Raw genomic sequence first — 25,805 nt, 5'->3', positions numbered from 1 at the left:
CACATTCGTTTCTGAGTATCTGCAATCTCTGGGATCGAACCCATGGCCTAGCGCCATGCTCTAACCACTGAGCCACAGGAAAGCTGTTTTTAACCCAAAAGTTATGGATTGCAGCTTTAATGTTAGCCCCACACATGCAAATGCACATTTACAGGTAGTGACATCAGTTTAGAAGGTCTGTAATATCTGATGCATCGCTCTGAGCACCTAAAGCAATCTTGCATGTTTCCGAACCCTTAAAAGTTCTCTGAACTTCCTTTTTACCTCTTCTATGGGATCAAAGCCCAGAGCCCATCTAGTTGATAGAGGTGTGAACCTACACTAGTGTCACGGTTTGGTGCGGTTACAATTATCATGTCATCGATTCGGTTCAATTCGATTTGACGATGCACTGCATCCTCAAATTTCAATTTTACTAGCTCACAATCACATGTATACAATTTTGTCAGTAAATACAAGCAGTCAGATATATGAACTGAACCTTTAATTTTACCTGCTCTTCTTCAATGTATCAAACATTATCTGTCACAAGCACTACATCTTTATCCGATAACGGCATGAGACACTAGCTCTGCCAAATGAGCACCCATGTGAGACTCATAAACAGCTCTCGTTTGCGTTCACACTGCCACCAAAATCCGATTTTTTTGCTCATATGCGACCCAGATCTGTTTACTGCATGACAGTGTAAACAGGACAAACCACATGAAATCTGATCTTTTTTAATCTGATCTGAGCCACTTCCATATGTGGTCCTAAATCAGATACAGGTCTGATGTTTCGCAATGCGACCTCAATCTGAACTGTCATATCGGAATTCATGTGACTTTTGCATCATTGTAGATCGACTTGCGTCATAATTCTGCGCTAATTTAAAGCTTCACGCGCTATTCTGTTGACGGAAGTGCACTTTACAGCTCGGTTGCCAAACCATCCAGATTATAAACATAAACCCTTGCACTGTCCGGGAATGCTCTAAAATCGCGCCTTGAGATCAATCCACTCAGCACCGCATAAAGTCAAACACACTGTAGCAAAGCTCAATAAAACGGAAGGAAGGAGGCGGGAACCGGCGAACATTTAACAAACTTTAATGAAAAATAAACAAACAATAATACAGAAGTAAAAAGGCCGGCAGCCCCTCACGGACGACTGCCGGCCACACGAACATAAACAAAACTTAACACTTCCGGGCCCGGTCCTCTCTCGCCGTATTCTCCTGCCGTTCGTCCTTTTATGCTTCCGCTCCTCCGTGAGAGATACGAGGCCGGAATGACGCCCACACTCATTATCAATCGCGTCCCGGCCTCGCTTCTTCCTCCCACGGCTCTCGTCATGCCTCCCTCGTCACACACACCCGCTGACTAGACCCTTGCTTAATTCTGTATGGAAGCGTGCTGCGTGTTACGTGTTATTGTTGTTTTGCGCATACGATTCAGTTTATAACCATCACGACTCGAGTTCACACTGGAATCTGATATTGGCCACATTTTAAAAATAGTGTCAACAGCCGAACAAAAAATCAGATCTGAGCAAAAAAATCTGAATTGAGCATTAAAGGCTTGCAGTGTGAACGTAGTAATCTCCCAGTCCTCGCTAATGTAATGTGCCGTTATTGTCACATACGACTCTGTCGCAACCGAAGTCCAGGAATCGCATGTTATTGCAACTCGATGAGCACAGACAGCAGTGGCACTGACAGGCCTTAACAGCTCAGGGTGAAAACGGCTGACGTGGTTTCTCAAGTTAGTGGAATTACCCCCTGCATATTTTATTTGTGCGTGACAAGATTTACACACAGCAAGTGTCCTGTCCAGGTCGTGCTTACCAGGTTTTTCATAAAAGCCAAAATGTGCCCAGATGTCGGCTTTTAAAGTAGTTGGAGCATTTTTAAATACACGCATCTCGCCTACATCCGCCATTGTATGCTAAAGCAGTAAAAGCACGTATGCGACATGATGTCAGAAAAACGTAAATTTGTTATAACCGGTTATGGTCTGTTACTGAACCGATACCGAATCGTCCTCGTTTGCATCACGATGCATCGTAAAAACGATTAATTTTGACACCCCTACTAGTTGAATAAATACTCATGTGGTTTGCCTGCAGATCAGAGAGGAAATCACACACAGCAACCTTACCCGAAAGTTCACACAAATAATACGTTTGGAAATTGAACCACATGTAGGCTATTCAAACGTTGAGCAATCTGTTCCACTGTTCATAATCAATGAGCATATACAAGCCGCTTCAAAATAAGGCCGCCAGTTTCGTTTCGGCTCATCGTAATTTCATTTGTACCTTTGCACAAACGCTTGAATGGATTTGAATTGTAAATTGATTCTCGCTTGGCTGAAAGAGAAACCTAAGGGTGGAAGGTGTGCATTTATAGAATTAAGTCCCATTTTGTGATGGTGATATGACCTAAAGTGTCCGCACACGTCCTCAAAACGTCTGAAAGCGTGATGGAAGAGCAGATGGTGATGCTGGAGGCTTCTCGGACTCCTCGACATCTGCTTCTCTCTCTCTCTTAGCTCATTCATTTAATTCCCTTATTAGCTCATTAATTAGTTATTTGATACCTTCATGTTGATAAATGTGAGATGCACAAAATGGATTTTAGTACTGGAGTGTGTCTGTTGCTCTTTTCTATAGTCTAGAAAGCTGCTCACCTCAGCAACATCTCTTCACCGTAAGTGCGTTTTCCATTGAAAGGTTTTTAAGATAGTGTGCTGTATATTTTTGTGCCATTTGACAATACCTTGTATTAGGTCACAATCTAAGGCAGCATTGCACGTAGCCTTTTTAGATAAGGTAATCCCAGAATGCATTTTGATAAACTCGGCTTGTCAGAGTTGAGAGAAGTGTTTTTTTTTTTGCGGTTTTGTAGCCAGTCCTGAAAAGTATCAACAGGAAATAGTTCTGTCCAGGGTTTTAAGCACAAAGTGGTTTAAAACATAATGTAATATTCATGGGAGAAGCTGATAAGCACTTATCACAAAGCTCAGTATGGCGGCTTTAGAATAAAAGTCTTTCCACTCATTTAAAGGAGCCGGTATTTTTTATATAAAAGCATTAAAAATATATATTGTCGCTGTCCTTCTGAAACGTCAGATGTCCAAATTCGCTGTTTTTAGGAAATGGAAAAAACATTTTACTTTTTAAATGATTAAATATTGTGTTGTCAAAGTTAACAAGCACTTTTTAATACTTTTTATTGGTTAGATGTTGGCAAAACCCAGTGACAAACATAGAGGATGACTGATAATAATGGTTTATGGCAAAAAAATAATAATCACTAAATATACAAGGTTATACCAAGTATACTGAACATAGGAGATGCAAGGTTTCAGCAGCGATTTTCTTTTGTATGAAAGCTAAAGTGAAATTTATGACTTGATTGTTGTCAGATTTTTTTTATAATTCTCTTTAAAGCTGTCCAAGATTGAACAAATATGCAGTTCATTCAAAATATCAAATTGCAGGTTACGTTACATAGGATCACTGCGGTACACACTGCAAAGTTTCGGAGTGACAACCCCATTTAAATGCGAAAGTGAATTCACTAAACGATCGTTCCATGTGCGTACGGAGCGGGAGTTACTCCCACATTTCGCGAGTTGTAACTATAGCACCGTGTTGACCACGTTAAGGAAACATGAATCCCAAGAGTTTAACCTGTTTGGTATGTTGTTTCCGGTGAAGATTGGTTATGTTCCACATTTTGTGCTAAAGTACCGCTAAGAGAGACGCTGTGTTTTGTTTGTCGTTGGAGGGCTGCTTCACAGAGCGCTCTCGCAGTGTTGCCATTTTCTCATATTTAAACGTTTCGTGTTCATTGTTTGGTTATCGTTCATGAAGCTATAGATACTTTATGGATGTAATAAAGCTGACAGCTGGGTGTAGCGGTTTTATGTTCTTATCAGATATAACATTTTGGGCTTATCCCTGTTTGCTGATTTTTTAACTAAAATATCTGGCAACACTGCCACAATGATGATAATGATGACATAATAATTTCAAATGTGGATGTGGCAACCAAATGGCTAAACACACTGAAGAAGGAATTAGCCGAAACGTTTGTGTTAACCTGCCTCCCATCATGGAATAAAAGTATTTCATATACTGTATTTACACTTTTGTGAGTGCGAATCATTGTGTATAATGAACACTGGCACTTCACCGCAGGTCTAGCGGTTTTAGCAACTAGCCCCGTTCAAAACACGTGAAATAGTAAACACAACATCTTTTCAAATGATTTTCTTGCACTGCGCATACAGAAAAGGCACACGCATCTCCAATGCACGTTTAAATAAGTCACTGACAACTAGTTGTCCAGTTCGGTTCTGTACACACTGCGTGAAATTTCTGTAAATGCGGTTGTCACACCGGCATTTTTCGGGAGTTAATTCGGTAGTAGAATGTGGTTGTCACTCCTGAAATTTAGTGAAGTGTGTGTGTGTACAGAACGTGATTGAGCACTAAAAGGGGAAGTGACGTACAGTGTGTACATGGCCATACTCCTCTTTACGTCAAATGATGTTAAACTGGCATTTTTCACAAAATCATACCTCAGCTCAAATTATAAATCACTATAAGCTTACCGTTGTGAATCAGATTAAAATCAGTAGACCGTTTTCAAGTTATTTTTAACCAAATCATGTCATGTTACACCTAAAAAGGGACTCTGAAATGAGTTTGTTTCTGTGACATTCCAGTCAACCTGACCCCAGAGGAGAAGGCCCAGCGGGTGGCTAAAGCGATCCGTAAGCAGACGGCAGAGGTGGGCGAGCGCTGGGAGAGGCTGATGGGACACGTAGGCACATGGGAGGAGCAGGTGGAGAGAGCTTTAGATAAACTTCAGGACATCCAGAGCTCCATGGATCAGCTGGACCTCCGTCTAACACAGGCCGAGGAGCTCAGAACGGGCTGGCAACCAGTGGGAGACCTTCTCATAGATTCTCTACAGGATCACATCGATAAGACGACGGTGAGGGTGCTGCCATCAAACTGTAACAACACAGTTTCTTCAGTCTCATGATTGAATTTGTATATTATTGTCAACGTTAAGTCCATGTCTAGAGATACTAAAATCGTTTTTCTTCTCCGGTTTGTGTTGCAGGCGTTCCGTGAGGAGATCGCTCCTCTGAAACAAGATGTTCAAGCTGTGAACGATCTGGCAGGTCAACTGGCACCACTGGATGTCCAGCTGTCCTCCACCTCTAACCGTCAGCTGGACAACCTCAACATGCGCTGGAAACTACTGCAGGTCCTCTACCTACTCGAAACCTTTCCTGTGCTTCTCTTCTCTCTCTGTCAGTTACACCTGTGTGAGCTTTAAGTGGACAGTATCTCTTCACATCACAATGACCGATAGAGGACGTCTGTGTGTCTGAACATGTGCTGAATTTGTGATGCTTTCTCTCCGTCTCTCCTCAGGCGGCTGTTGAGGAGCGGTTGAAGCTCTTGCGGGAAGCACACAGGGATTTTGGTCCTTCTTCTCAACATTTCTTATCCAGTGAGTCTGCATGCTATAGAAGTATTATTTATTGTCGGTTCATATTAACGAATGTAAGTTGAATTAAATTAAGTACAAACAAACCTCATTTCAAAGTGTTTCCGTCAAGTCGTTTGAGCTGGTATAGAGCTTGTTAATCGACATCACGCCGATTGGGAGGATGGCTGCTAGTGTGTTCAATGCAGTGTTTTGTTTTCCTTGTTTGATTAAGAAATATAACTATGATAGGTCGGTCTTGCTGTGTTAAAAACTGCAATAGCATTACACAGTCCATGGTTCTTTCATTTTCGATTTCCCCATATATCAAACAAAACAAGTAACGGTACATATCAAAACAATAATAGCAGTGGAGTATTATCCTCCCAAGATGGCGGCGCCACTGCAACATGCAACATAGGGCGTGACGTCAGCTTCACATTCTCTATTGGTAACCTAGTAACCAACAGTAAACAAAACGAGACCCGGAAACAGATTAGCCACAAGTTTTTAATGTTTGCTACGTCAGATTTTATTCGGCAGATGTGCTTCCATCTCTCTTAATTCGCATTAACAAATCAAAACCTTAACCTTAAAGGAGTAGTTCAACTTCAAAATGAAAATTCTATCATCATTTACTCACACTCTTGTCATTTCAAATGTTGGTAACAGAACAGCACTAGACCCCATTCACTTCTATTGTGGCCAATGCAAGTGAATTTAACACAGTTAACAACATTCTTCAAAATATCTTCTTTTGTGTTCTGCGGAAGAAAGAAAGTATTATCTGGGGACCTCGTGTGATTTAGAAATGACCTCCTCACATCTGTATTTCATGTGGCGCATTCACATGGGATGAGTGAAGCCTGTGATTTTACTCAAATTTACGGTCTTATTTCCCGGATGTGATGGCAAGGCTTTGCGTATAGTTTGTGTAGCCTATAGTTGTATGGTGTTTAATGATATATGACCGTACCTGTCAGCATTGGAGACCCGTGATCGCGAACCGGATTGAAGATCACCGCGATCGCGGGTCTCCAATGTTACGAGAGTTTCCATGATAAATAAACAAACAGGAGACTCCCGGTATGGATATGACCCAGCACACAAAATAATACCAAAACACTTCAAAACAGCCTCCATTATTCGCAAACGGTGGATAAAACCTTGAAAAATGATATATGAGCACGCCAATTCCCAGAGATGCTGATTCGCACGGGACTAATATTATCACAGGACCTCGGTGTTCGTCGAAATATGGTAGATAATTTGTGGGGGAATTTTTACTTTACAAATTACAGACATGGCCGATTCGCACGGGCTTAAGATCACAGACAACCTCTGCAATTATTACAAATGACTATAGGTCCCCAGGTAATACTAATCCCGTGCGAATAGGGCTCAGGGCATATCAAGCGATCTCTAACAAAGCAATAGTGACGCATAGTACAGATATTTTTTACTCACAAAAGATTGCTGCACCATTCCTATCGGATCCAATATTGACGGCACAGCACTGCTTTTTAATTTTAGTCTCTCCGCAAATCCAGCGTCGACCTGTGCCTGGTTCACGAAAGAATCCGCGGTAATGTTTTACCCACGTGAGCTGGAACGTCTTAAACTTCAACCATGCATTACTAATGTTGGAATCCGAAGGAAGGTTATGCAGCGACTGTGTTCTTCCACAACCAGGCATTGACTGCACAATATTTTGCGATCTTTAACAGCATGTTTATTGCTTGCTTGCTCTATCTGGTTCCGCACAACTTGTGTTACTTCAGTACTGTCATGCGCGAACCAGTGGGCGGGGCTAGAGAAGTAGTCGTTAATATTTTTCTGTGGAGGCGGTGTTCAACGTATCAATGACGTCATAGATGCAGGGTGTTTTTAGTTCTGACACTTACACGATGTTCTCGTGATTACGATTCCCTCTGATATAAAAAAGTTCGGGTTAAAATTGATGTCTTAATTCATCGCTCCTTTAAGGGATTATTAGGGTTTTTCTTTCTGAAATTTGGTGTTTCCATCACTTTTTTCTTATCTGACACTTTAAAATACTACAGATGCGCCGATACTTAATTTCTCCACTGATAGCGATAGCTGATTATACAGAGTGATATCTGCTGATACTGATACCGATTCTGAGGATCAACTTAATATTTCTTAACTTTCTGAATGTATTAATTCATATAATGACTATTAATATTGAACATCAAACATTTTTTATATACAGAGCACAAATTCATTGCATTTTCCTGTCCTCTTTTGATTGACATGATATATCGGCCCTGATCATCGGCTGTTTTTAAACTATTGGCCGCGTGAAAAATTGATACCGATTATTGGCCGATATATTGGTGCACAAAATGCTTTCTTTATTCTGTGTCAGTACAGTAGCTGCTCTCAGGTGATGTGTACAGCAAGTCTATTATAGTTAGTCTGCTGAGAGAGCAGATATCAGCGTAATGCTTCAGTGTCGGGGTGAAGTAAAGAGGGTTAGATATCAGTGTTATAGGAGAGATATGCTTAATAAATGTTGCGTTTAACAAGAGCATTAGGATCACATTCAATGCATGCTGCTCAAATCAATCTGTCATTATCTGTGTGTCAACAGCTTCTGTACAGATGCCCTGGCAGAGAGCCGTGTCCCAGAATAAAGTGCCGTACTACATCAAGTAAGTAACACGGATCTCTGAAGAGCGCTTTCACTCCATAGCTCTCACTATTGACCTTTTATTTGTATGTTTCATTCAGTTTGTCGTCTGAATTGTCAGTTATGTTTGTCTGATCTAGTGTAGTAAATTTCTCATTGCATTCAATGCGTAGCTTGCATTATTGCATCTCTTGTGATGTGTTTTCTTGCGGTGCATGTTTCAGTTTGGTAGGGACAAAACATAAGTAAAACAGTTTCTATGTTGCCGTGCTGAGGTTGAATAACTTTCTAAGTTATTCACGATGGTACACATGTTGATGCAAACCTACCATTGTTTGGACCAAAATTCTACAATGATGAGACCTGCCAGGGGCAAGAAAAGTTAACAAACTGATCCAGGACCCCAAGGTCTCCGCGGAGATCAGGTTCTCTGCTGTAACTCACATATACAGTGTAAAAAGTACTTTTGAAGCCCACCGGATGTTTCCAGAAAATCTCATGGTGTCTCTAGGCGATTCCCTCAGTTACCGACACTGCCACTGAAAAAAGCGTGAGTTGGATTCTGTGCTTTTGTCTCCTTAGCGAAGGGCCCATCAAGCCCAGAGAGACAGGATTAGAGAAAGAGAATGAGGGAGACAATATAGAAGATATTTGTTGCTCACAGCAGCATCCTTACAATGCAGTTGGAAATGATCCAGAAATGGAGGAGGATGGATGTCAGATGACAAAAACAAAGAGTCAGATGATGGAGACTCAATCAGTGTTGGGGATTTAAACAGACAGCAAGTGTTAAACTTCAGCACGTAACCCATCGCTTTGTGCTACGGACGTGAAAGATACAAAACATGCAGATGATGTGATAGCAAAATGTCAAAATCCTATGTCCTGTACTGTATATTAAGGAAGGTACCCGAGTCATATTTAGAGAGACCAAAATATTAGGGCTGTCAAACGATTAATCGCGATTAATTGCATCCAAAATAAACGTTCGTGTTTACATAATATATGTCTGTGTACTGTGCATAATCATTTTGTATTTATAAACCCATACACATACATGCATATATTTAAGAAAAAATATTAAAATTAATAAACGTTTATCTAAAAATTATACAAAATATTACAGTGGCTCTTTTGACTTGAGTAAACAACAATCCAGAGCAATGCACTAAAAACACTCAGTCGCCTGAAAAACTCACATGGCAACACCCTGGCAACCGCATGGACAAGCACCACAAGTCAGTTATGGTTTCATTTTAGTAACAATAACCGCAATACAAAGACCTTTTATTACACAATTATTACAACGCAATTACATAATAAAGATTATTTGGTCAGGATATTTTACGATAACTGCTAAAAATAATAAGTGAATATTAAAATGTTTGGTGGCACACAAAAGTATATAATATATTTTATATATAAAAGTATAACATATTTAATAAACGAGAATCTCTGTTATTTATATAATTATAATGTTACTTTTTGTAACAATAAACAGTTTATGTTCAGAATATAAAAGTAGAGCTCAATAATACTATTAAGCAAAATAATATATACATGACTACATTATGACTACAAATAAAATGTAAATAAACACAAATCCTTTTTTACAGAAATGCCCTAGTAGTGACTAACATAAAACATAACATAAAACTGTAGTTACCTTTGTGAGGGAACAGAATAAATGCGATTAAACCCAGGGGCAATCTTCCGGTGTCTCTCGTGAAACCAACACGGAAGTGACTAAAACTGCAATTCATCGACTGGCGGCTAGAAGCTGGCTCCAAAACAGAGCAGAATCTCATTGAGCCCCATGTTAAAATGGCCAACTTTACAGCACAAAAAAACATGTTTACAGCCTGGTACAAAACAATATTTTGGTCTATATAGGTAATTTTGCCCTTCATAACAACTGTGAGGGGGGTGAAATTTTTTATAACTCATCCGTTTAGATTATATTAAGCCTTAAAATTCTGCATAATTAAGGGCGTGGCCACTTGAGTGACAGGTGTCCATTTAGCTGTCACATGCACATTTTTTGTGTAGTTTCAGGTAATTTACTTCAAGAGTAAGCTGTAAACGTTTAAATGTCAACCGCCAATACGTCGAGCTTGATGGGCGTGGTTTGTTTCAGCCAACCGGGCGCCTCAGCTCCACCCACGTCCTGCCTCTTTGCCCATTTTCGATTATCCGGGAGTGACGCGCGATGCCAAGATGACGACGACCGGCTCCGCCTACTTTAGGCTTCATTTTTACTCTTCACAAACCTAAGGGTGACGTCACGGACACTACGTTCATATTTTATACAGTCTATGGATTAAACACAACAGAAGGCAGAAGATATTTTCTTAAACACATTCGCATTACGTTTTAACCCTGGAGTTTTGTACTGGCCAGCTGGAGATGAAAAAACAACAACAACCATCACAGCAGCAGCTTTGTGAGTATGTGTGTGTGTGTGTGTTTGTACGCGTGTGAGGGGCAGCAGGTGTGTTGTGTGAAATGGCCGGTAGCTGAACTTTTCCAGCGATCACTCTGACACCACTCATATGCTTGTGCGTATATGAATACATATGAGTTTCGCCCTCATCCTGTCATTTTCCCGAAGGAATCGCTTTTACACTTCCACCAAACTCTCATTTGAGATGACTCCAAGCTCTCTCTGCTCTTCCTCGAGTGTAGATTGCTGTTTTTGAGAAATGCTTAGCGTACAGTGTGTCTTCTGTGTCTGATTGAGCTTGCTCTGAGATGGGGTGAAGATGCAAAACTCATTGCCTTTCTGGTTTAAAGCAAATAAGTAAATGGCAAAAAGGCCTGGCCCCGGTTGCATAAAGCACCTTAAGTTTTTCCCTTAAGTATGACACTTAAGGGGTGATTTTCCTTTACCAAAGACAATAGGAGAATAACTTAAGTAAAACTTAAGGTATACTTAAGGACACACTTAAGGGAAAATTACACTTAAGGTGCTTTATGCAACCGGGCCCTGACCTTTCTGAAGGTCGAAGGTCAACATGATTGATGACCGGCTGATTTGCCTGGATTGAGGCATGTGACAAAACATGATGATGATGCTCCTGTATATTGGCAAAGATATTAATATTAACAAGATGCGCCACTGCCATTACAATGAATGGGGAGGAATGCAACGCTCAATATGGCCGCTCAAGCGAAGGAAGTCCCGCCTTCCATCGTGAGGCGCATGCACAGTACATGAAGCGATCTCTAAAAAGATGATTTTTAGCACAATTTAAGCTTAGCAAACCCAAGTTATGGGTACAATTTATGTCAGGTTTAATTATTGATAGGACGTATGCTGTTTAATTGTGATTTTTGCCAGCGATTTAAAAATATCTGCCTGCCTTCACTCAAGTAGATAAAAATGAAAAAAGCATGAAAAAAGTTCATGAGTTATTTTGATGACAAAAGTTTGAATAAGTAAGCAAATGATATTGCTCAAATATCGTTTCTCAAAATGGGTATTGGTATCAGCCAAAGTAAATCCTCTTCTCTTTTCATCTCTATTTAGACTTTTCTAAAAACAACCAAAGAACTGTGTGATAAAATTAGTTACAATATTAATTCTTTGCCATGTTGTTATACTTTGGCATGGCATTGAAAAAAATATTTACGTATAAAACAAACAAAAAAAGACCTTGAGAATGTGTGTGTGCAGTTTAATCTGTCATCTTCATGTATAAAAATATTTTGCTGCATATTAGAAATTGAACAATAAACAAGAATAAACAAACCTAAAGACAGAGTCGCAACAAAGTAACAGTGCGCATCTAATAGAGAGTGAAGAGCGATGAAGACCTACAGTACAGACCCCATGAACACCAGTTTATAACACCAGTCATATACTGTACTCTCATTGTTTGTGCATATACATACTTCATTGTTATACTTGTTGTCTATCTTCCTAGTGTGTACATATGATATAGCCAGAAGATAAATAAATAATAACTCTCATTATCAGAACTTAATTTGATATCTTTAGTACATTTTCATAACTTGCCTACATTATAACTATAGTGAGCATTCAAATGAACTGTAATTAATAAATAAATAAATTAAGTCAATCTAAGAAAAATTAGGTATAAGATATAGAATTATAATGGGAGATTGTTACAGTGAAATAAAATGACTTATTCCGTGAAATAGATTTTTGGTCATTCCGCCCACCCCTAGTGTCGACTATTAAGTGAAACTTTACTGAAGTTACACTTTCAATGCACAATGTATTTAAGATAACCAAGGGCATGATGCAAAATGTACACAGATCAGCGGATCGAGTTTTTTTTGGAGCGATTGCAAACAAGCCCAAATTCATGCAAACCAACACCCCTGAAAAAAACAAAGTGTGAAAACACTTTAAAAGACTCTAAATGAACTCAAATCGTTCACTTTTGCTGACTCAAATCACCAGAAACATAAACTGGAGAGATCAAAGGGATCAAAGTGAATGAAACTAGAAGGAAATGTGTGTTTTGTGTAGAAAGAGAAGAGATTTAGTGATGATGCCTCACTTGTCAGAGGTGCTGGAGGGACACGTGCTGGAGATCAATGGAGTCTGAAGAGAGAGAATGTGGTGTTTTGTAAGCAGGGTATTTCTGTAATTCTAAAGACTGTTTTGTGAATATAATGAGTTCAGTGGAGTTCATGTTTATTCATAAGAATATGTGTTCGAGAGACGCTATGGACTTGAGAGAGAGAGAAAGAGAGAGCAGCTAATCCAGTGAGAAGCTCTGGGCTCAGAATAAAACACATCTGTTAGTGGATGCATATACTGAACTTTATGTGTCCCTGCTGATTTAATCTACGCTACATAAATAAACGAATTGAGGCCGTGTGGAGCGATGTCGTTTCTTAAGTGTGAGATTTTATTGTAATGCCTTCCATGTTTAGCTGGTTAATCCTAAAGATACATTTACACTGACAACAATTAAATTGCTATATTAGTACTGTTGGTTTCTAGTAGTTGTTCATAGTTGTTCAAATTAAGAAGAATCCAAATTCTCGAAAAACAAAAGCTTTCGTAAATATCATCAAATGAATCTCAAAATGTATTTGGTTGTTTCACATGCGACGTGTATTGTATTGAGCCAGAATCATAATTTTGACGTTTACTTTCCATTAAGGAACATTTATATTGACATAATAATGATAAGGTCTAGCTCCATTACTTTAGCTTTCATTATTAAAAACGGAGTGTTTTTTACATTATTCTGTGACAAAGTGACTCGAAATGAAGAGGGTCACAAATATTATGGTGTAGTAACACACAAAAGGAATTATAATAAGTATAGTTTTTAACGCTTGCTAAACTTTTAGCTAACATGTGATCGTAAATGCCATTTAGCACATCAAATTCTATATATTGAGGTGCTTGCTACTCACAAAGTTTATTGTATAGATAAACATATACAGTTAATCATTGACAAAGCATGTCATTTTATTCTTACGACAAAAATTAAAATGTTCTTAGGATATAACATTTGACAACGTTTTAAGAAACATTCTTACGAACTTTCTATAATTTATAATAAGAACAATCCTATAATTTGTCTGAAGAACAGTTTCGTGAATCCGGCCCCTTATCCAAACTAACACCGTGTCTACACCGGACACGACACACGGCTTGTTCTAATGGGATTGTCGCACCGCATCCAGTGTGGACAAAATTAAAAATGATAATAAATTCTAATGCGTTCTATTGTCTTTTGTCGTGCTGACATCCGTGTAGTATAACTTAACCTGATACAGGTTTAAGCGTCTTTTTATTTATTTTCTGCCTCTTTATAATGTTGTGGCGATGTAAAGGAAAGGCACCATTTTTGTTAGGGGATTGAAACAATGAGCTAGATATGTTTCTGCTTGGAATACAAGACTATGAAGTCGCAATAGCGAGTAAAAGTCCTTGCGTTCCGCCGCATAACAATAACTGCAAATTATTCAACAGTCCTTCTTCTTTAAAGAAATGCAATCTTGACTATGCACACGAAAACTTTGCTGATTGAAAAACTAATGAAAAACTAGTTCTGTGTATCTTTTCAAGTACCAAAAATGCAATATCTAAAATGATTTTATTTGTTTATTTATTTTTATATCTAATGCAATGCATTTTTTGTGGTTTTTACGAGTAAAGTGAGTGCAGATGCTACTTTGGTCACTCTTAACAGAATTGTTTGGTAGAAGTCACTAATGAGGTTGTGTTGTAGGGGTGTAACGATACTTCGTATTACGATATTTCACGATGCAAAAATGTTACAATGCGCATCGTAGAGAGATGGGGATATTTTACGATATGTTTAATTCTATTCGTTCAGCGGTCAAGACGCTACATACTCTGCGCCAGCGCGACACGTGTGCTTATCTCACATATGCGGTAGAGAGAGAAGCACAAGACACAATCTGTGTCAACAAGTGGTTTACAAAGCATCATATTTTCCTTCACAATCGCCGTTAAAACACAGCAAACTTGAAGCGTGACTGCAGGCGAGTCACCCCGAAACTCATTACAAAGGTAGCACAAACGTTTTTAAATGTCAATGTTCGTTTATCCACTAACGTGAGCTGCTGCGTAACGTGATATGCAACATAAAGTAAGCCTAAAGAAACCAGCGCTGTTCCGATCAAAGAAGCGATGAATTGAGTCGTACTGTATATTAAAAGATTGAATGACATGCTAAAAAATAAGTATGTGATTTGCATGATTGAAGAAATGTAATGGAGTTTATGTAATATGTCTTTTTGAAAGATATTTCTCATTCATTACTGTCTCAAGCAAAGACAGCGCAGCTTCAAAGAGACACGAGCCAATAGCGCTTGAGCGTGAGCTCTGTCAGAGCGTTTCATTGGTTGAATGTGCTGAATGAACACACCCTTCACTGAACGAACGAGTCAATTGAGTCAAAATGAGACTGAATGAACTGCTATATGTCGTTCATGGTCTAATATTCTCTGTGTTACAACAATGCATATCCAGTAGTTACTCAACTTTTCTGAAAAATAAAGGTAACGACCTGGTTTCATTTAATTCCAAGGTAAAGTAAATTATGTCGAAACAGTTAAATCTTTGTATGGAACATTTAATTACACCAATTAAATGAGTTTTTAGTAGACTAATATAATGTAGATTTCGTCGACTAAAAATAGACTAAAACTATGATAAATTGGGATGACTAAAACTAAATTACATTTTAGTCAAAAGACTATGACTAAAACTAAATCAAAATTTGCTGTCAAAATTGACACTGATCTTAATGCTAATTTCAGTTAAGCCTTAAAATGTTAAAATTCTTTATTACAGTTTTTTTCAACTGCTTACACACATTTTCAAAGAATTGCACACACAAAATGCAAAATGCCTCACATCTCTTTCAAAATGAAGCACTACATTAAAAATATCACAAACACATTTCAAAAGCAAACATTTGTCTTCTATTGCAAACACTTTTACCGTAATGTTATATTTTGGGATATATCATATACACACAGTTATTCAAAACCTAAAGCTCTTCGTTCATGAGCTCCTCGGTACATTTCTGTACAAGATTGAAAGAAATTGGCAGAGAGATGTTTAAAATTCACTGTAAAAACAAAAGCTAGATTGAAACCAAACTTTTTATTTCTTGTGTTTATTTATGTTTTTGCTGGTTGTGAATACAGTATTACTGTACACGGTATGGGAAAAAAATTCTGGAGGACACAGTGTATTGTTGAGGGACTCACAGCATTTATGTTCGCAAAAATTGTGGCATCATTAAGCATATGGTTGCGTATATTTCACGAATTCTAAAAGCATTATTGGCCAAAACCAAATTCACGATAGCCGTCTCTTGCTCTTCAGTGAACATGTGACCTCGCCCACCATGAAACCTTCGCCTTTCCACTCTGTAGAAGATTCAGGAAAAGTGTGAGTGTGTGCCATAAACTGTAACATAATATACTATTTTATACAATATGGTCAGAATGTCTTCTTACAGTCGGCTGTACTGTTGTACAGTGTGATACCTCACCAGACTGTGACCAATGCAGTGCACCGTAGTAAATGAATGCAAGGGTACTACTGTAAAATACTGTATATGTATTATTGCCTACTGTTTGTGTACATTAGATCATGTGTACATAACAGTAGATTGTTACATACCTGTTCTCATTTCTAAAGGTTCAAATTATACCTGCCATTGTAAATCGACTCAAATTGGGCTGGACTCTGTACAGCCTCTCTTGTTGTTACAGTAAACCGTGGTTTACCACATGATCAATGACTGTAGCCCTGATCTCATTCGAGACCACACTTCTTGTTCCTCATCTTCCTCCTCTTCTTCCGACTCGTCCTCTAATTCGAACTCTGCCTCATCCTCTGGCTCTCCCTCCAACTCCCCTTACTCTGTCTACATTGTTTGCATCCATTGTTCAAAACCTATAACTTGACCCTTGGCCTATTTATAGGCCTCTTCTAAAGTCATGATTGATTGGTGTTAAGTAAAGCAATGTGTGTTTGCACATGTGAGGAGTTAGTGTGAGGCACTGAGGAATTAGTGTGGCATTTTGATTGGTTGTGTTTGAAAAAGGAAATCAATATACTTCCTGTAAGATTTTTGTGTGTTACATAGAGAATTGTGTGTTGTGTTTTGCAAAAAGTGTTTTATGAAACTGAAAACTGAGTCAAAGGTCGAGAATTAGTGTATGGTTTTGCCGATTTGGTGTGTGGTTCTGGTGTTTGAGAGTCAGGTTTCAGAAATTGTGTGACAAGTAAACATTTTGTGTGTAAGCAGTTGAAAAAAACTGTAATTTGTATGTGCAACAAAATAAGTTACTGAAATTGTTAATATTTTGAAAATAAATGTTATTTGAATTTCGGTTTCATTTTTGAATTTTGTTCAAAATATTGAGATGTGTCTCGTATCGTGAACCCAGCATCGAGATATGTACCGAATCGTGAGCTGAGTGTATCGTTACACCCCTAGTTGTACCTCAGCAGGTGGTTGTTGATGTAGACGGCGTGCAGCGAGGCAGCTCGCTGGCGTTCAGGACAGAGTCTTGGTGTACGGTTGATAACATTTCTGCTCGGATCTGTTGCTGGAGAGCAGTGGTGTGTTGAGGAGAAGATAGCAGCCTAGGTGCTTTATTTCTGCTGATGGCTGTAACCAGCTCAATTACCGCCCGTAGCACAATCTGTCCAGACGCTCCTGAATGCTTCCGTCCTCAGTGATCCTGCTGAAAATCACATTATGGGACAGAATGATGGTCTGCGGCCGTCTCGGTTTGGCCCACCTTCAGGGACCATCAAGGTCTATTTAAAGCTACATGTGTCTGTGGAATCACACTGTGTCTAGCTGAGACGCTATCAGACCTCTCGTCGATGAGTCAGAAATGAGATGATGAGATCAACTCAGCACCTGCTGACAAGCCCAGCCCCCCTCTCTCTTTCTCTCTCTCTCTCTCTCTCTCTCTCTCTCTCTCTCTCTCCTAAATTGGAAACCAGAAAGACATTCTTGTAAATGTACATTTACCGAGAACATTTTTTAAATGGTGCTTGACTCACCATTACAATGCTCTTCTAAAGTGTTCTCGGTGGTTGCCAGGATGTTGCTGCACGGTTGCTATGTGACTGCTTACCGGCCGGCAAATAGTGTTATGGATGTGATATTTTCAGTCAAAACGTGAAATATAAATAATCGTAGAATGTACGATTTTGTGAATTAAAATGTACAAACCAGAAGCAATAATACCCAACAAATGAAGACGGAATCACTCTTCATAGACCACAATATGGTTCGTTTATTTCAGATTTCATTTATGAGGAATACGGACCGTTATGGATGTGGCAGTTCACTCACCTGACCATGGAAAATGTTGCTTTAAAAACACAAAAATTGCTTGAAAAACCTTTGGTAATGAAAAAAGTTGTTTTCATTTTAAGGTTAAAACATGCATGGAATTGCCCAAATCTGATCGCTTAAAAAAAAACAAGCTACATGATTTAAAGATATTCATATCTATAGCACAACAATGCTGGCGCTACCATTTCTTTCTATGTTTTATGCGCTTGCCGTTGGTCTACATTTAAAAAAAATGAACTTGTGGGCACAAAAGACGTGAAATGTTTACAACCCCCAATTGATTCAAGCAGGGCATTGTATTAAAAACACTCGGGGCTTTACACACTCACGCACACACTAAGAACTGGTGTCAGACATATCTTCCTGCCTCTGACCTCCCTTTATTTCTGTTTTAAAGCATTCTGTTTCATTTGTTTCTCACGCCCCTCCAAAACCTGTTTGCGTCCAAAATAGCATTGCTCTCACACAAACACACACCCACACAACAGACAGCTGAAGTTATATGGGTGTAGCGAGTCCAATTGACCCTCTCTGTTCTCTTCTCTAGTCATCTGAACCAGTCCACATGCTGGGATCATCCCAAGATGACCGAGCTCTATCATTCCCTTTGTAAGTGTCACACAAACACTGAGATTCACATCTCATCAGCCCTCAGAGATGCGCTCACACCTCACTCAAACACACAGCTGAAGAAATATTGGACAGCACCTCTCCAAAGTGAAGGTTTGCGTCTGTCTCTGTGAGGCAGTACATCTCCGGAGACATCACACACGTATGAATCACACGTCTCGTAAAAAAAACACTTTTCACCTCTAAATAACTTTTTACCTCGTACAGCTTTTTTATGACAATTTATTTCCCCCCAATTTGATTTTTCTTCTCATTTCTAATATGTTATGCTGAATCTCATTGCTGTTATATACGGGTTTAAAACCATCTTATAAATATCAGCAGCCGATACATTGCTGTATGATCAAGTATGAAGTTTTGTTTGCATGCTCATGTTTCTTACGTTCGATTTATGTCTGTTTCTATCCAGCTGACCTCAACAATGTGAGATTCTCTGCATACAGAACGGCCATGAAGATCCGGCGGCTACAAAAAGCACTCTGCTGTAAGTGTGTGTGTGTGTGTGTGTGTGTGTGTGTGTGTGTGTGTGTGTGTGTGTGTGTGTGTGTGTGTGCGCGCGCGTGCATCTTAAATGCATCAGTGCCTGTCCTCACTCCATCGGCTCAATTAACTCGGAGACACCCAATTAAAAGCACTGTGTGTGTGTGTGTGCGTGTGTGTGCGTGTGTACGTGAGGTATCTTCCGCTGTCTCCGTGCCTCATCTCTCATGTCCTGCTCATTTGCATGCCGTTTGTCTTTTTGTGTAGTTAAGTGGTCTAATTAAAATAGTGTAAACAGAACGCAATCTCTCGCATTGTCAGAGATGAAAAGTGTTGATCGTCCGGAAATGTACAAGTGTCCTAATGAGATACAACAAGATAACGTGACAAGCGGTAAATCTAGTTGGGTCATAAAGTGTTTGCCCTAACCGGCAGCGACTGTGAACGGGTGACACGCGGCTCCACCCACTGGTCCAGATCAGGAATCGTATCAAACACGCCTAATGTGTGTCTTAAAGGACCAGTGTGTACATTTTTGGAGGACGTATTGACAGAAATTCAATATGATATACATAATTATGTCTTTAGAGGTGTATAAAGACCGTAATGAAGCGTTGTTTTTATTATCTTACAATGAGCCATTTCTGTCTACATACATCGCGGGTTGATGTTTCTACAGTCGACGTGAACGGACAAACTGCTCTACAGAGCGCGTTTTGTAAATACGTTACCTCATTCGACAAAGAAGCGAAAACTCGACGACATCTTAGTCCTGTGTCAGCCTACATAGTGCTTCGAAAGGAAGGGGTGGAGTGAGCCACTGGTTGCAATTTGCAACCTTACCACTAGATGCCGCTTAATGTCATACACTGGACCTTTGAACATCTACTCTGATTGACTGTGATTTCCTCATATGTGGAATATTAAAAGGCTGAAAAAGGGTTTTAGCTGCATTGCGCTGCTGTACGAGCATTTTGTTTTCCAGAAACGGTCTGTTATTGATCTGTGTATCTGTCTCTCAGTGGATCTGTTGGATCTGAATGTGGCTCAGTCGATGTTCCAGCAGCATAAGTTGACCGTAAACTCACAGCAGCTGACGGTTCCTGAGGTCATCAACTGTTTGACGTCCATCTATGACGGTTTGGAGCAGGAACACAAAGATCTGGTCAATGTCCCACTGTGTGTGGACATGTGTCTCAACTGGCTGCTCAACGTCTATGACACGTATGCATTACACACGCCACACGACTGACTGATCGTGACATTTATTTTATAACTGTAGTTTTATTAATAATTTGAATTAGCTTTTACTTGTATCTTTTTAACGTTCGTGTTTATTTCAGTTTATTTTAAATCATTTTGTTTGTCATATTATCGTATTGCTATTTAGGTTTAAAAAAAATTGTATTTAAGTTTTGCTTTTAGTTTAGTTTCTATTTATTTATTTCTATTTATTTTATTTTTATCTTATTTATTCATTTTCCAGTTAATATTTTTAGTGCCTCAACTTATTGCAGTTTAGGCAACTAATTTTCATTTAGTTTAAATGCTTTTTAAATAATATTTAGGCCTGATGTTTATTTCTAATAACATAAATGTTTTAAGATATAATAGCAACCAAACATATTACCTTAGCAACCATTTAGACAGACCTATATCTGTGGAGAATAACATCATGGGGGTGGGTACGTTTTACTCATGGCTTACTGTTTTATCAATTGGCAGGTGCCATGCCAACTAAACAGATTAGCTTAGCAACCGTTTAGCCAGACCTATATCTCTGCAATAGAACATCGTAGAGACACAGGGGCTTGGTTCGTTTCACTTGTGGCTTATTGTGTTATCAATTGGCAGGTGCCATGCCACACCCATAGCAACTAAAGAAGTTAACTTAGCAACCATTAAGCTAGATCTATATCTCTGCAACAGAACATCATAGAGACATGAGAATTGGTTCATTTCACTCGTCCCTTAGGTATTATCAGTTCACACCTATTTTTGCATATGCGTGTAAGCATGCATAGTCTGTATTAAATGTTACTGACCATTTCTGTCATTTTGCTTGGTGTGGGAGAGTGTCATCCGTTGTGGATGTGTTATGGTGCGATTCCTGAGCCTATTAATCGATGGCAAACATCCCTTAGACGCCTTAAACTGCTCGAACCCGAGGTTGCTGCTTGCAGCTATATTAGTTAATAGTTTTAGCTAACAATAATAACCCCGTATCTTTGAGCGTCATTAGATACAGTATCATCTCACTACTGTCTGTTTCTCATGATGTGTTTTGTATGTCACAGGGGTCGCAGTGGGAAGATTCGAGTTCTATCGATGAAGATTGGCCTTCTTTCGCTTTGTAAGGGTCACCTGGAGGAGAAGTACAAATGTAAGCTCTAACAAATACCCAGCCAACACTCACAGCATTGTGTCCTAACCAGGCACGACATGAGAGCGTTGGGTGACAAATCAGATTTTCGTCCAGACCTGCTGTCAGGGTTGCCAGGTCGTTGTAAGAAAGCCTGCCCACTGTAACGCATTAGACACTTTAATCAATGAAAATAACTGTATAACAGCAATCATTGACATATATTTACATACATAAAATTATCTTACCTCCAGATTTACAGCTGATGAACAAAATCTTTCAAGAAAGGTGGTTATCCTTTTTTAGAACTATTTGAATGAACTATTTACAGATTTATTGTCCGATTCAGTTTTATTATTGTTAGAATATACTGTACATTTGGTAGAGTACATTAGTTCAATACACTAATTTAGGTCAACTACAATTTATGAATATGTCAAATTTCAACCCGCGGGATCCGTTTAAAAGTAGCCCTATTCCGCTGGAAAACCACAGAGTTGGCAAGCCTGTCCGCTGTGCTTGCACTGAGAGAAAGATTGATGGCCACTTTATCGGCTGTAATTTCCCAAACATTTTCAAATGTGAGATTTCAATATATTCAATACAAGTATTAAGCCATGAACCCAACCAGTCAGAGCGGAGATAAATCTCCCAACAAGTTTTGAAGCATTAAAGGACTCACAATTTTAATAAAATTGCCAAAAAGGAATTGAAGTATGCAATTTTGCAGTGAATGAACTTCACATTCCATCAATCCTTGTGAGTCATGATTAAAGATGCTACAATATGTAAAGGATAATCCACAATATGAAGGCCAAGAACCAACCTCTGCGAAGTGCATGAAATAATGCACGGCTAGCCTCGGATTATCCCGCTTATACCATGGTCATTTGCCAAGTGAAAGCTGTTATTGATGTTTACAGTGTCATTTTTGATCAGACAGGTGATAATGACGGTTATGTTTGTCAGTTCATTTCAAACATTGATCAAACTGACTGGAACTACTAATGAAGCTGAAATCACACTGACTGCTGAGCGACTTCTACAAAATAATTTGCGATAGTCACACGTCACACCTTTTCGCTGACAGTGAGGCTCAGCACTACTTGACACTGAAAACGGTCATTATTTTTGCGGGCCTGTTGGTCTTGGTTAAATGTCAGATTGTATGAATGTAAACAGAAAATTTGTTGTTTTCGCCTCAAGGCATTATTAGATCTCAACCACAAATCCTGAATGTAACCCGCTTTAATTAGCGTGTTTGTGAAACACCACACATCCCATGATGCCCTTCTCCTCTCTGCTGTTGTCTTGTTTCTAAAAGCACAGTAGTCTGACTGCACTCACATGACGCACCTCAGCGCGTAATCGGGCTTTTTGCTGGTTTAAGTTGTGACTCATCTCAGGATTTTGGGGTCTTTGTTCCTCTGTGGGATGAAGAGTACACAAATGGCTGCGCTGGTTAGTCTAAAAGCCATGCCGGCGAGTCTTCTCCATGTCTGAATCACCGCAGAGACAGACAAAAACAACCTCAATCTCAGTATTGAGATGGAGAACATATTTTTTCATTGAGCGGTTTGAGGGTCATGACTTTGTAAAGTAGCTGATACGGACAGACTCACAGAGGTTTGAGTTTGTTTATTGACCTCGAGTCTGACACGGCAGTGAAATCTCACACAGTTACTGCAACTTTAGCAGTCTGCGTGTTTGTGTCAGAGTTTATTGTAGTGCTGGAAGGGCCTTCGGTTCAGGTGGATGGGTGACATTTAAAACTCTGGCCTGACTCTGCTCGTGTTGTTTTCATCGAGGTCATTTCTGTCCCCAAGCTAAAATCAAATCAGACAGAAAGAGTGTGTCAGGGATTATGCACATAAAAGCACTATCTGGAGTGTTCTTAACTTAACTCTGTCTGTGTATATCTCTATATCTTTGTCTCTGTCTCTCTATATCTCTTGAATGGACTGTACTGATGTGTTTCTGTTTGTCTGTCTCAGGTTTGTTTAATCAAGTGTCTTCAGCGGGCGATACGTGTGACCAAAGGCAGTTGGGTCTTCTGCTGCATGATGCCATTCAGATCCCTCGGCAGCTGGGTGAGGTGGCGGCCTTTGGCGGGAGCAACATCGAGCCCAGCGTCCGCAGCTGCTTCCAGCATGTACGTGAACACACACACACACACACACATGCATCACAGCCTGTGTGTTTTACCCTGATATGGCTTGTGTTTATGAGGGTGTGACAGATGTTTATTCAGCTATAAAGCAATTGGTGAATTACTGAACCGGTTTGCTTGCGATATCCTCATAGTGTGTTTTAATGGTTTTGCCAGCATGAGCGTTCACATTTTTGTCCTCCAGTCATTTTTTGCCTGTGTAAATACTACAGCACTTATACCAAGCGGCTATAAATATTCACTTTACAGAGAGAGATGGTTACGTCTTTGGAGTGTTTGCTGGTTGATGGTTGTTTTTTCTAAATGCTTTTACGTCTGTTCTTTCGTTCCATCTGTCTCTCCGTCTGTCTGTCTTTGTGTCTCTGTTTGACCTCATATGTCAGTCTTTCTCTCGGTCATTACGTCTGTTTGTCTGTGAATCTGTCTGTATGTCTGCCCACCTGTCATCATGTCTGCCTACCTGTCATCCTGTCCATCTCTCCATCTGTCTGTCCTTCTTGGCTTTTCATATTTTCTCTGATAGACTCTCGGTTTCTTTCAGTCTGTCTTCACCAAACAGAGACTTTAGATCAGTGGTTCTCAAACTTTTTCGTTGTAAGGCCCCCTTTGTGTTAAGTGCTTTGCGGCCCCCCATATAAAGACGTATAATCTTAAACTTCGAATTTTAATTAAACCAAAAACATTCAGTTATACAATGCTGGACCCTCAATTCGTTTGGTTGGTGGTGTCATTTTTCTGATGTTTGATTGCATAAAATCTATGATAAATTTCTATATTTCATAAAATGCCACAAAATCTGTGGCCCCCCTGGATCCATCTTGGGGCCCCCAGTTTGAAAACCACTGCTTTAGATGATGACCGTCACGTATAAACGAGTCAGGACTGAAAGACGATCAGAGAAAAATTGCCAATCAGAACTGACATACTGGAAGAGGAAGTGGCCTAAAAAATGGAGGAAATGAAGGATAGGTGTCATTATTAAAAGGGGGAGGCACGTCTCACATGAGAGCTGTCGGGAGGAAAGACAGAGACGGCACAGGTGTCAAACCTGCAGTCATTTACGGCAGCCTGTCACAGCAGAAAGACGGATGGATTCACACAAACATTCAGTGATGGAGGGCTCCAGATAGTGTTGATGTGTTTGGTGCTGTCAGAGGTCGGAGCTGACATCATAGTTATGACATCACAGCCTAAATACAGCTCAAACCTCAAGCCGCCCATTGTCTTAAAGACCATGTGTGTGTGTCTCTCAATGCTAAGTGACATTTAAAGACTTTAAACCCATCGGTACATTCAGATCACTGCCAAAAATGTTGTTGCTGTTGGGGACGAGAAATGACTTCCTGCCAAAATCATCACTCCTTGTTATTTGTTCGTGATTATTTTTGTTGTTTGCAAAAATGTTATGATCAGCGTTTGTGTGTTTGTTTTCCACATTATTAAAGGAGCAGGTTCACCTTCAAAATGAAATTTCTGTCATATTTTACTCACCCTCTTGTCATTTCAAACCTGTATGGGGCGATTCACATTTCGCGTTTAAAACCACGCGGAAAATGTGAGCCGCGCTGCTTTCTCTAGTGAAATGACGCGGCACTCTGTAAAGTTGAATTATTTCCATCTCGATGCGCAAAATGTGCCCCGCATTACTGTATATGCGAGTCGCAACCGCGTCGCTCCCTATTTGCGCATGCCTGCCTCGTGTCTACATTTAAAATAACAAACTTTTGCGCGCCTACCGCTACATTTAAAATAACAAACTTGCGCGGGCCTACCGGGTGTCTACATTTAAAATAAAAAACTTGCGCGTGCCTACCGCGTGTCTACATTTAAAATAACAAACTTGCGCGCGCCTACATTTAAAATAACAAACTTGCGAGCGCCTGCCTCGTGTCAACATTTAAAATAACAAACTTGCGCGTGCCTACCGCGTGTCTACATTTAAAATAACAAACTTGCACGCGCCTGCCTCGTGTCTACATTTAAAATAACAAACTTTTGCGCGCCTACCGCTACATTTAAAATAACAAACTTGCGCGCACCTACCGCGTGTCTGCATTTAAAATAACAAGCTTGCGCGCACAAAAGACACGAAATGTGAATCACCCCTATGACTTTCTTTCTTCTGCAGAACACAACAGAAGATATTTTGAAGAATGCTGTTAACA

At 39.6% G+C, this 25,805-nt stretch overlaps 1 protein-coding gene across 5 annotated transcripts in view; it reads left to right on the top strand.

Annotated features, from left to right (window-relative positions):
* The window catches only part of utrn (utrophin), a 213,565-nt gene that overhangs the window by 138,407 nt on the left and 49,353 nt on the right, over positions 1–25,805 (top strand). For all 5 annotated transcript variants that reach the window (XM_057319652.1, XM_057319654.1, XM_057319650.1 and 2 more), the window contains 9 exons: positions 4,719–4,990; positions 5,123–5,269; positions 5,440–5,518; positions 8,109–8,169; positions 18,546–18,607; positions 19,038–19,112; positions 20,131–20,332; positions 21,406–21,491; positions 23,465–23,622. In XM_057319652.1, the coding sequence (XP_057175635.1) occupies positions 4,719–4,990; positions 5,123–5,269; positions 5,440–5,518; positions 8,109–8,169; positions 18,546–18,607; positions 19,038–19,112; positions 20,131–20,332; positions 21,406–21,491; positions 23,465–23,622 (1,142 nt within the window). The remainder of the gene's footprint in view (positions 1–4,718; positions 4,991–5,122; positions 5,270–5,439; positions 5,519–8,108; positions 8,170–18,545; positions 18,608–19,037; positions 19,113–20,130; positions 20,333–21,405; positions 21,492–23,464; positions 23,623–25,805) is intronic.

This window comes from Triplophysa rosa, linkage group LG21 (genome assembly GCF_024868665.1).
Source record: "Triplophysa rosa linkage group LG21, Trosa_1v2, whole genome shotgun sequence".
Classification (NCBI taxonomy): Eukaryota; Metazoa; Chordata; class Actinopteri; order Cypriniformes; family Nemacheilidae; genus Triplophysa; species Triplophysa rosa.
Note: the sequence above shows the minus strand (reverse complement) of the source record. Positions and strands in the feature narration are given on the sequence as shown.